The 12,410-nt window shown below is 41.1% G+C and overlaps 1 protein-coding gene across 6 annotated transcripts in view; it reads left to right on the top strand.

The window, feature by feature from the left end:
* fam204a (family with sequence similarity 204 member A) overlaps nt 1-12,410 on the top strand; it is an 89,549-nt gene that overhangs the window by 24,911 nt on the left and 52,228 nt on the right. For 3 of the 6 annotated variants that reach the window (XM_085994398.1, XM_085994394.1, XM_085994393.1), the window contains exons 2-6: nt 4,061-4,120; nt 5,011-5,137; nt 7,269-7,359; nt 8,195-8,261; nt 8,663-8,765. In XM_085994398.1, coding sequence (XP_085850524.1) covers nt 4,089-4,120; nt 5,011-5,137; nt 7,269-7,359; nt 8,195-8,261; nt 8,663-8,765 — 420 coding nt within the window. In that variant the 5' untranslated portion in view covers nt 4,061-4,088. The remainder of the gene's footprint in view (nt 1-4,060; nt 4,121-5,010; nt 5,138-7,268; nt 7,360-8,194; nt 8,262-8,662; nt 8,766-12,410) is intronic. The other 3 variants (XM_085994397.1, XM_085994396.1, XM_085994395.1) reach the window with 3 other exon arrangements.

Below are 12,410 nucleotides of genomic sequence, written 5' to 3' on the forward strand. Positions count from 1 at the left end.
AAACAGCAATTGTTCTTACAATTAACTTATTACAGTGAATATAAATGAATTCTTAAATTCAAATTTCAGTTTCTGAAAATTCAAGCAATTATGCAAATACCCCATCAACACTGGATGTGGGAGCAGGCAAAGATGGTTTAAGATTATTACACTGCAAGGGAAGCTATCCGCATATGTAATGAGGCGCCGCATTTGTTACGGTTCTTAGTTTTGTGGGTGATATCAGAAGCTCGTTCGGCTTGGTATAGCTAGACTGCCTTTTTTTTCTTCTCCAGTTGGTTTCCTCCCCTCCTTTCCTAACACTGAACTGGATAATTCATGCTGGGGTATGGCTTCACCGTCAACATCTGTAAAACAAAACGGGCAGTTTTGATATTTCAGGTGTGTACCCTTCATCAGTAATCCTCTAGCACCGTGCCAACGTGGCTGTTCTGCACGTGTGACCCTGGATAGTGAGTGATGGAAGGCTGTTCAACTGCAAGGGCATTACATTTGAGTATAATCCTCTTCTCAACAATGGCGCATGCAGATTTACCAGCAAGAATCACTGAAAAGGGCAAAGGAATATTAGCACAATAGGCAATCAGGAGAGTCAATTATAAAGCTCCTACTAGCACTCTCACTGGGAGCAGAAAACTCCGCACAGACCAGGAATCGAAACTGGGACGTGCCTGGCTGTATGGCTCAGCCTCACACTGGGCAGTAAATTTATAAATCAAACTATTACACAGAATTACATAGAATATACAGCACAGAAACAGGCCATTTGGCCCAACTAGTCTCTGCTGGTGTTTATACTCCACACGAGTACCCTCCCATTCCATCGACCTCATCTCAGCCTTTCAGTATATCTTTCTATTCCCTTTTCTCTCGTACTCGTCTAATTTCCTTTTGAAAGCATCTAATCAATTTGCCTCAACCACTTCCTGTGGTAGTGAGTTCCACGTTTTAACCATCCTGAGTAAAGAAATTTCTCCTTATTTCCCTATTGGATTTATTAGTAACTATCTTGTATTTCTGGCTGCTAGTTTTAGATTCTCCAAGTGGAAACATTCTCTCCACAGCTACCCTGTCCAATCCATTCATAATTTTAAAGACCTCTATCCTACTCTTTTCTAAAGAAAAAATGCCCCAAACAGTTCAGTCTTTCCCGATAGCTGTAATCTCTCGCTTCTGGTACCATTTGATCTTTAGGTTGTTATTTTCTCCACCCTCCTCCCTTCCTTTATTGGATGAAAGTCCTTTTTCACTTAGCGCCGAGCTCCTGATACACCCTCAGCAGGCCCTCCTCTGTTCTTTCCTACGTCATTGGTTCCGACATGCATGTATATTGTTTATACTAAATTAACGTTTGTATTTCATGTAGGCTTTTCAGATAAAGTGTACGGTGGTGAATACAGATTATCTGTAAAACAGGATCCAAGAGCTACACCGTTGCGTTATCTGCTCCCTGTGACCTAAACATGAATGCCTGCCTATACACAGCTTCTACAGTGTTCAGGCAGGGGATTCCATTCCATTGAGGGACACCTCCTTTTGTATTGTTCTCCATAAATTATTTTATGATGACACCCCGCCACCAGCCTGTCTAAATTTGATATCACTGTTTATTTTTGTAGTTACATTGAAAAGCTAATCAGAGGGGCACAAAAAAAGCGTAGAGGTAAAACATGACGGTAAGAGATTCTTTCAGTACTGCAACAATAAGAGGGCAGTGAGAGAAAAGGTGATACAAATAGACTTGAAACAGAGGATGAGCACAAGATAGTAAAAGTTTTGAATGATTTCATCCTCCAAGTATTCACAGCATGCCCTCCCCAAATAGAGATAACCCAGACAAAATGAATGACTTTGATATAATGAGATTGAAGTTCTAGACAGGCTAAAAGCTCAAAACAAATAAATCCCCCAGGATAAATAGCACTTATCTTAGTGTGCTAAGGGAAACTAAGGAAGAGATTTGTGAGGCATTAACGATCATTAGGAGGGACTCACTGAGGAGGTAGCATATTGGAAATATCCTAACCTGGCGTTTGTATTCCAAAAATATGACAAAACAGACACAAGCAACTAGAAACCCATTAGTCCTAACTTCAATTCTGTGTAAAATAGTGGAATTGATTATCAGGAGTAAATTTGAGGATTATCTGTATAATGATAACGTATTTATTAACGACTTAGATGACAGGATAGAGAAGCACATATCCAAGTTTGCCGATGGTGCAAAGATATTTGGCATTGTAAGCAGTGTATGTGGAAGCATAAAATTACAAAGATATTAATTGATTAAGTGAATGGGCAAAACTGTGGCAAATGGATTTCAATATTGGCAAGTGTGAGGTCTGATTACATTTATACATGTCTATAAAGCGTCCGTGTGCCCAAATGTAACTATATAAGTTATGAGTTGTAACCAATAAACGGCGTTTTTGTTGTTGTTGTATATAATAAGCTAGTAAACAGCAGTCAATGTTGATTCAGAAGGGGAAGATCCTGTTTGATCAACTTTATTGATTTATGTACAGCAGCCCAGTGGTTGTGGTACTCGACTAACAGCACATAGATTGTGAGTTCACTTGGGTTTTATCAGCAATCCGGCAGCCTTTTTCGTCTTTTAATACTCCTGTGAAGCACCTTGGGACGTTTTACTACGTTAAAGGCGCTATATAAATACAAGTTGTTGTTGTTGTTGATGGTAACTTTTTCTTGTACTAGCCCACAATTGAGCAGACTTACTGAGCTCAGTTTCACAATTTCTCACGGCAAGATTTGAACTCTCAATCTCTGGGTTGCTGTTCCAAAAGTATAACTGCTGAATGACTAAACCCGCAATGTTGAGCAGGTTGGGCCTATACTCATTGGAGTTTAGAAGAATGAGAGGTGATCTTATTGAAACATAAGATTCTGAGGGGGATTGATAGGGTGGATGCTGAGAGGATGTTTCCCCTCGTGGGGGAATCTAGAACTAGGGGGCATAGTTTCAGAATAAGGGGTCGCCCATTTAAGACGGAGATGAGGAGGAATTTCTTCTCTGAGGGTCGTGAATCTTTGGAATTCTCTACCCCAGAGAGCTGTGGAGGCGGAGTCATTGAATATATTCAAGGCGGAGATTGACAGATATTTGAACTACAGGGGAGTTGAGAGGTATGGGGAGAGAGCGGGAAAGTGGTATTGAGGCCAAGATTGGATTAGCCATGATCTTATTGAATGGCGGAGCAGGCTCGAGGGGCCGATTGGCCTACTCCTGCTCCTGTTTCTTATGTTCCTTTTCTTATACAATATGATTGATTATTTTTTTGATTTGTAATTGTTTATCTTACCGATCAGAAAGCTACACATGACAGATACATAACTAGTCACAGAAGAAAATTACAGACAATGTAGTTGCCAAATTTTTTTTTTAAATGGTATTTTAATGTCTGTACAGAATGTCAGCTTGGCCCAGTGGTCGTACTTTCTCACCTCAGAGTCAGAAGCTTGGGAATTCAAGCCACAGAGCAGGACTTAATCTAGTCTTACAGTTCCAAGCAGTACCAAGGGTAGTCGGAGGTGCTGTCTTACAGATGAAATATTAAGTCAAAGCCCTATCCACCTGTTCAGATGAAGGTAAAAGATCCCATTGCACTATTCTTACAAGAACAGAGTGTTCTCCAAGTGCCAACCTTTATCCCTCAACCAACGCCATCAAAAACAGATTAATTGGTTAGTTATCTCACACTTTCTATTTACGAGATCTTGTCCACAAATTGCTTCATCAGTTATTCCTTGGCGTGTAGCACTCTAGAACGTGCTGAGGATGTGACAGGTGCTATATCAATGCAAGTTCTTTCTATCATGTCGATCATTTTTCTCTTTCATAAAGTTTCTAACGTGTTTTCTTTCTCACCCTCTCCTGTCATGGAAATAAACTTGCTAACTTCAGAGAAAGCTCCAGGCCACATCACATCCAATGAAATATTCTTTGAAAGTATTAACCTGTTGAATATACCCTTTATTCCATACAGACGGTACAGTTTGGTGAAAGTATGCATGCTATAAATTTTTTCTCTTTTTTTTCAAGACAAATTGCCCCAGAAAACTGCCCAGTAATGGTGGATTCCACAGACCAAAAACCTAACTGGTAAGAACACTACATGTTGTAATTGTACATATTAAGATTACAGAGGGTCTTCTATGAGTATATAGGTCAATGGCACATGTCGGTGTAGCAATGTACCACCCTACCAAAAGAAGAGATGTGAGTTTACATCAATATCTTCCATACAGTGAGTTTCAGATCTAGGCTGGTTTGGCCCCAAGAGGAGAAGAACAAGGAAAACTTAGAAACGGGGATGGAATAAATCAAAAAGATTGTGAATATGTTTACGGGTGGGACTCAATCTCAGGATTTTGACAACATCAACTATTCAATCTTCAAAGCATCGTTGATTATCTTATGCTCTTGTAATAGATCCCAAACTACTGTAAAATAAAAATGATCCTTTGTAGTGCATGTATATTATGCTGTTACAATAGTCTCAATTATATAAATTATGCTGTTTTACACACATTAATATTGTAGTAATATTTATAATCTATTGATATTTTAATTTGAATCTGGTATGTTTTATACTTGGAGTTGAGCTTTAGTTTGCATGTACCAGTAAAATAGACCTTGAATTTACCAAAATACAAAATTACAGACGACTTTCATGGTTGGAACCCAAGACTTTCATATCATGAAATTTGCTCTGGGATCTGTTAAATATGATGACCTGTGGTTACTGGAAGGGCTACCTGATGCAGCACCAGGACCTTATCAACTGAAGCATTGAATGCTGTACTGCAGAGCTGGTTGGTAAGGATGTTTATGACCACGTATGTCAACTTCCAAAAACAAAGTTTGTAAAGTTCTCTCTTTCCGAGGAATTTTACTCCTCTTTTCCTTGCAGGATTTTGCTGGGAACAGCTGTGCCTCATTTGCTTTCTATGCTTCCCATTGCCCCACTGTTTTTCTGTCATTTCTTTCAGTATGTCACCAGGACAGAGTAGCAATGAAAATAAATTGGATACCTGCTGGAAAGAGACGAAAGCTGCAGAAGATTCGAAAGCTGTAACTGAAGAGTGCCCAGCTGGAGTTTCTCTGCAAATGTGGAAAGTATGTTTTTTTATATTGTACGGTTTAATAACAATTATAAAGTTATATTGTGTTTTACCTGTTCTAAAATGCTTCCTATTATATATCACTCAAACCAGTAAACATACCAGTACACTTATTTTCCTTTAGGTCCGCCGTGCCATTTTACATGTTTAAAAACATGATTGCGGCAAAGGAAAGAACTAAATGGCTAATGATTGCATAGGAAATACTGCAAATCACTCGTAGGGAGTTTCAGAATATTGTCAGTAGTGATGAAGGAATAACAATATGTCTAAGCCAGGATAATGTGACTTGGCGGTGATGGTGTCCCCACAACATTGCTGTTCTTGTTCATCTGCGTGGTGGACATCTTTGGGAAGGAGGTTCTATTGAAGCAGTCTGGATGAGTTGCTGCAGTGCATCCTGCAGATAGTGCCTACTGCAGCCACAGTACACCGGTGATGGAGGGAGTGGATATTGAGTGAATTGACTGGGGTGCTGATTAAACAAACTGCTCTGTCCTGCATGTTGTTGAGCTTCTTGGGTATTACTGCAGCTGCGCTCATCTAAACAAGTGGTGAATTTTCCATTACACTTCTGACTTTAGCCTTGCAGATGATGGTGAGACTTTGAGGAGTCTGGAAGTGAGCCACTCATCACGGAATACCCAGCTTGTAGCCAGGATGCTGGAGGTGGTTGTCTCGGCTCTGGCAGTACCATTGAAGATCAGGAGGAGGGATTAGGTTTTCTTGCTTTGAGATGTTTACTGCTCAGCATATGTGGCACAAATGTTACCTGCTGCTTATTAACCCAAACCTAGATGTTATCCAAGTCCTACTGTAGGCTAGCATAAGTTTCTTCATTATCGGAGGAGTTGTAACTGCATCTGAACACTGTGAAATGATCAGTGAACAGCACCATTTGTGACAGAAGAAAGGTCATTGATGAAGCACTTGAAGATGGTTGGGCCATAGACGCTTTTCTGAGGAACTCCTGCAGCAATGTCCAGGGGTTGCGATGATTGGTCTCAGACAACCACAACCATCTTCCTTTGTGTCAGGTATGATTCCAACCAGTGGACGGTGTTCCCTTTGACTCCCATTGACCTACGTTTGGCTCCTTGGTGCCATACTCAGTCGAATGCTGCCTTGATGTCAAAAGTAGCTATTCTCACCTTTTCTGTTCCACATGGTAGCTTACATATCTCTAAAAGATAACTTCTAAGCTGCCTCCTTTCGAGGTTGAAGAGTCTGAGTTTACTAACCTTTCCACATAACCTACTGTCAGAGGATCGAGTTATCGGCCTCATGGCCGTTTTCGGCAGTGCTTCCAAGGCTTAGATGGTTTCCTGTGCCTCTGACTAGAACTGAATGTAGTATTCAAGATGCAGTCTAAGAAAAGTGCTCTACAGCTTCAGCACAACAGCCTCATGCTTACACTTGATTTAATTAAAAGCATGAATATGTGTCCTACCATTACTAAGCACACCACATTGTGCCTGCTGTGCCTGTACTGCCCAGCTAGAGTTTTATCTATGCAATTTTTTAGTATGGTTTTTTAAAATAAATTTTGCTGGCCCAAAGGGTCTGTTTGCTGGGACATGGTTCCATAGGCATCGGGACTGTACGCAAGCTTGCTCAAGTGGGCATTCTTCAAGTGTGAGCCTAGACAGTGAGTGTTAGCATACTATTCAACTGGGGCGGGAGAGAATAGAGGCATAGTAGCCGAACTCGATCTTCTCTCATCCAGAGTCCACATGTGTAGTTTCCAGCAAGTGGCACTGGAAAGGGATCAGACGTTTCTCCTCCCTACCCAGTAGCACCCCCAGTCTAAGATGCGCTACTCCAACAGAAGGTGGAGATCAAACCTGGGACCTTTCTGGTCTCTCTGGCTCAGTTACACATTGCCTTAGCCACACTTCTCTGTGTAAAAGCTAGAGAACTGTTTGTTTCATCTCATTGACATCAGAATTACTTGTATGTTTTGTCCATCTACCACAAGTGGTTTTACTTTTACTTGTGAAGTACCTGTCACTCATTCACGTTTGTGAAATAAACTCTAACATACACCTTACACTGAATTATTCTAATAACAGTATAATGAACAAGTTATTGCTATTTGCTTTAACCCGATGTTAATCTTTTCTTAGAAATTTCAGGAATTGAAAGAGAGAAGAAATTCCATAACTCAAGCCTCATTTAAAAAGAGGGTTAGACGAAAACGAAAAGCTGCTGGTGCAGGTACAGTACGTTAGGGAAATTATTCACTTTACTTCAGTGAATTACTGATGAAGATTGCCAGCAGATTGAGTATCTAATCTAACTGACACTTTCTGAAAAAGTTAATTTGGACTGATTTGCTTTGTTTTTATTGGGGGTTTTTTTTTAAAATGAGGGTGTAATGTATCTAAAACTTTTTATTAAGTTACATTCTTAGATGAAGTTGCTATTGCACAGCTCTAATCTGATCAGTCCCACCCTTTCTCTAGATCCGCTGTCAATGCATCTGTCACTGGCCTGTAGACTGCTTGGGAAACAGGGCCAAGGTGCACTTGGGTGAGCCTGCAGAACTTTGGCCTGCTTAGCCCCTCCACAGTGGTGCTGCGGCAGGGAAACAGCACTGCTAATCGAAGAAATTATTCATTTTTAATTATGCATTTTTCATTGACAACTCATTAGTGATATATTGACAATATTGGCTCTCAATCACACTGATTAATATATAACGGTAATGGGTGTCCACAATTACAAAAAGGTTCTTCAAATGTTGAGCGTGCTTTAATAAATTAAAATAATTAAAAATAGATGTATAGATATGTAAATAAAGGTTATGTAGAACAATAAACCTCTCATTCCTTTACCTTGGCCCTCCTTGTACTCTGTGAAGATGGTAATAATTGAGGGATTGCCCAAGTGAACATTTCAAATAGACACTACTCTCTTTCAGTCTGTCTAGTCATCACTTGCAAGTTTACTCAAAAAATTGGCGTAGCCTAATGGAAAAGTTAATGTCAGTATTACAAAGGTTTTTTGGATAGTTATGGATTTATGTATAATTACGATTATTCTTACACAGAAGGCTCTACAAATGTAGGAAGGAATGGCGAGAAAGCTGAACAAGAGCAGAAAACTGAGAATAAAAGGTACAGATTTATCAGTCCCGTTGGCAATTGTGTGATAATCTGATATATATGTTGCATTTTTAATTTTGTCAATTTCCAAATGCACTTTTAACAGAATAAATCAAAAGATCCTGTTAAAAAAATAATTTAGGAGATTCGTTTTTCCTGAAGACAGTTTAGTGCATGAAATCCTCAGTACAGTTGTGAAGATTGTTTTTAGTCAGTTTATACTAATCATTTTGAGATTTATTTTCTTTGATTGATTTTAAAGTTAAACTTGAGTAGAAATTAAGTAACCCATTCCAGGCATCGCCTTTAAGCACAAGTACGTTGGTTGGATGGCAGTAATTAATTCTTTAAAATAAATTGATAAATTGTAATGAGAATTATGCTGATAATGTGGAGGTTGTGCTTGCTTCTAGCAGTGAGTTTACTGTGCGAGAGGCCCACTGGAGTGAACTAAAGCAATACCTTGGAGCAAATGATAGATTTCAGTTTCCTGCTTGCAACACGTCTCGTTCAAAGGTAATAATGTTTACTTTTCTCATTACTCTGTATAAATGAATTTGAGTTTGGATCAACAACAAATTGCATTTATATAATGCCTTACATGTAAAAAAAAAAAATCCCAAGGTGCTTCATAAATAGACGTATGGAATACGGATACAGAGCCAGGAAGGGAGAATGAGGAGGGGTGACTGAACGCTTGGTCAAAGAGATGGGTCTTGAGGTTTTTAGAGGTGTAAAGGTTTAAGAAGTGCCAAAAGGTAGAACTGTGGTGGCCCAATGGTGAGGTAAAGGAAGGGGGGAATGTGTAGAAGGCTGGAGTCAGAGGAGCAGAGCACGTAGGAGGGGATATAGGGCTGGAGGAGAATGTAGAGATTGGGTGAAGCGAGTTCTTGAAGATATTTATGGACAAAGGCAAGGATTTTGAAATTAATGCATTGGAGGATGAGGAGCCAGGACAAGGGTGATGGGCAAGTGAGTTTTAGTGCAGGACGTGGTATGGGCAGAAGAGTCTGAGGCTGAACCAGATGTTCGCAACTTTAGTGTCGTATTTGACCTTGAGATGAGCATCCAACCACATATCCGTGTCATCATTAAGACTGCTGATTTCCACCTCCATAACATCGCCCGACTGTGCCCCTGCCTCAGCTCATCTGCTGCTGAAACCCTCATCCATGCCTTTGTTACCTCTAGACTTGACTATTCCAACGCACTCCTGGCCGGCCTCCCATTTTTCACCCTCCATAAACTTAAGCTAATCCAAAAGATTGCTGTCCGTATCCTAACTCGCACCAAGTACCGTTCACCCATCGCCCCTGTGCTTGCTGACCTACATTGGCTCCCGGTTAAGCAACAACTCAATTTTAAAATTCTCATCTTTGTTTTCAAATCACTCCATGGCCTCGGCCCTCCCTATCTCTGTAATCTCCTCCAGCTCCACAATCCTCCAAGATATCTGCGCTCCTCCAATTCTGGCCTCATGTGCATCCCCGATTTTATTTGCTCCACCATTGGCAGCCGTGCCTTCAGCTGCTGAGGCCCTAAGGTCTGGAATTCCCTCCGTAAACCTCTCCGCCTCTCTACCTCTCTTTCCTCCTTTAAGACATTCCTTAAAACCTACTTCTTTGACCAAGCTTTTGGTCATCCTCCCTAAAATCCCGTTATGTGGCTCGGTGTCAAATTTTGTTTGATGACGCTCCTGTGAAGCGCCTTGGGACGTTTTACTACGTTAAAGGCGCTATATAAATACAAGTTGTGTTGTTGAGTATTGGGCAAGAGGGAATTTATGGAAGGTGGAGGATGGAAGGTCAGCAAGGGGGAGCATTATCGTAGTTAAGTATGGAGGTGGAAAAGGCATGTACAAGAAACTCTCTTTTTTATCCGGCACTGACTGGACCGGCGTGGTGCCGGTTTATCAAAAAGTCCGGATTACAGAGAGGTATAGTAAAAAGGTATGAGAGCCCCGTACACAGCCACAGATCCAGGCGTCCCTGTAGCAACAGGTGCAGGAACCCCGGCCACAGATCCAGGCGTCCCTGTTGCATAGCAACAGGTGCAGGAACCCCGGCCACAGATCCAGGCATCCCTGTTGCATAGCAACAGGTGCAGGAACCCCGGTTACACGGCTACAGAGCCAGGAACGGCCACTAATATGAAGTAAAACTTACCTGAACCTACTCCTGAATTTTGCCAGTTAACGGAGATTTCCGGTTATTAAGGTGCCGGTAAATTGAGAGTTTCTTGTATAAGGGTTTCAGCAGCCGAAGGGTTCAGGCAGGCGGTGTTGCAGAAGTGAAAGTAAGCTGTCTTGGTGATGAATAGGAAGCCTTATTTCATCTTAGGGTTGAACAGAACGGCAAGATTACAAAATCTCATTCAGCCTGATAAAGCAACTGTTCCCTCGGTTCATGTATACATGTATGTTAAACATTTCATCAGTATATGTGTTGAATTTAATCACTAGAGGAACACATTGGGAGCAGATGTGTTCCAATCAGACTTTTTTTTTGTTTTACCGCTCCTCCCCATTTTGTAGCCCTTCACTTCCATGTCATCTGTCTCTTAACAAAGCAACTAGCCCCAGGTCTTCTAGTGCCAATGCAAGTTTATGGATTGCTCGGAAGATGTGTACCCAGTAATAATACTGTGTCGGTTTTTCCTTAGGGAGAGAACTTATCATGCACCAGTTGGCAGGTTGGAATGCAGCACTCATTCAGACTGTTTTCTCAGACCAAATGTGAAATAAATCTGGTATAAATCAACTCACTTTAAAACTGTACAAAAAGCTCCATAATGTGGGAGAGGCTAATTGCTGGTGTTGCAGAACAGGATGATGCATATTGTCTTGCAGCTATTCCCCCCCTAGAGTGATTTTGATTTGTCTTTTCTCACTGTCCCGGACTATAGTTAGACAGCTTGTAGTGGGCAATTTCAACTCAGCATTAGCATCTTTGGCATCAAGAGCCATAACAGCATAATATGATCAGTCACTTAACTGCTGTGGGTCTTTGAGGTAACTTATCACTTAAATACTTTTCTCCTTTCTAGATATCAAAATTATGACAGTGGCCCAGGGAAATATATTGATAAACAATTAAAAGGGAGGAAATCCTGCAGTAGATGAAATAAATGTGTGCTATTTGAACTAAACTTTAAGCCATCACTTGCCACGAGCCTATCTTGCGCTTTAAATGTTAATCTGCTTATCCATTAGCATGATTGTCCACATCAGAGAATTTATTTGAAGTATTCCATACAAAAACAGTAGCAGCATAAGCTTACACTTGTTTAGCGTCTCTAATATAGCAAAACATACCAAAGGAATGGAATTTTCCAAAACCTTAGCAAGAACTGGATGAAGAGTTATGAGAGGTGATTGGAGAAGTTCTAGAGGTGAGCTTTGAGAGTGGCAAGACACAAAGTAGCGGTGGTGGAGGTTGTAAAGGTAGTGTGGTGTGGGACTATGAAAGAAAGAAAGACATGCATTCACATAGCGCCTTTCACGACCACCGGACATCTCAAAGCGCTTTACAGCCAATGAAGTACTTTTGAAGTGGAGTCACTGTTGCAATGTGGGAAATGCGGAAGTCAATTTGCACACGGCAAGCTCCCACAAATAGCAATGTGAAAATGACCAGATAATCTGTTTTTGTTATGTTGGTTGAGGGAGAAATATTGGCCAGGACACCGGGGATAACTCCCCTACTATTCTTCGAAATAGTGCTTTCACATCCATCCGAACGTCTCATCCGAAAGACGGCACCTCTGACAGTGCAGCACTCCCCCAGCACTGCACTGGAGTGTCAGCCTAGCTTTATGTGCGCAAGTCCCTGAGTGGGACTTAAACCCACAATCTTTTGACTCAGAGGCGAGTGTGCTACCCACTGAGCCACAGCTGACACTATGAAGGGATCTGTGGGTAACAAGGATTTTGAAGTCAGTGTTTGGGGGATGGCAAGCCCATGGGGGTTAATGAAGACAGGAATGATAGGTAAGTAGTGTGATAATAATAACAACTTCCGGGAAGTTATGTGATCACTTCCTGTGAACTATGCACATACCTCACTTCCTGTCATATGTCACTTCCTGTTGGACTGGTATAAATACTGGACTGTTCAGTATTGTAAGAGGCTTCTACCAGAGGCATGGTAAAGACCTCTCTTG

Source organism: Somniosus microcephalus, chromosome 8, assembly GCF_052327205.1.
Source record: "Somniosus microcephalus isolate GS21.2 chromosome 8, FLI_Smic_1.0, whole genome shotgun sequence".
NCBI classification, from domain to species: Eukaryota; Metazoa; Chordata; class Chondrichthyes; order Squaliformes; family Somniosidae; genus Somniosus; species Somniosus microcephalus.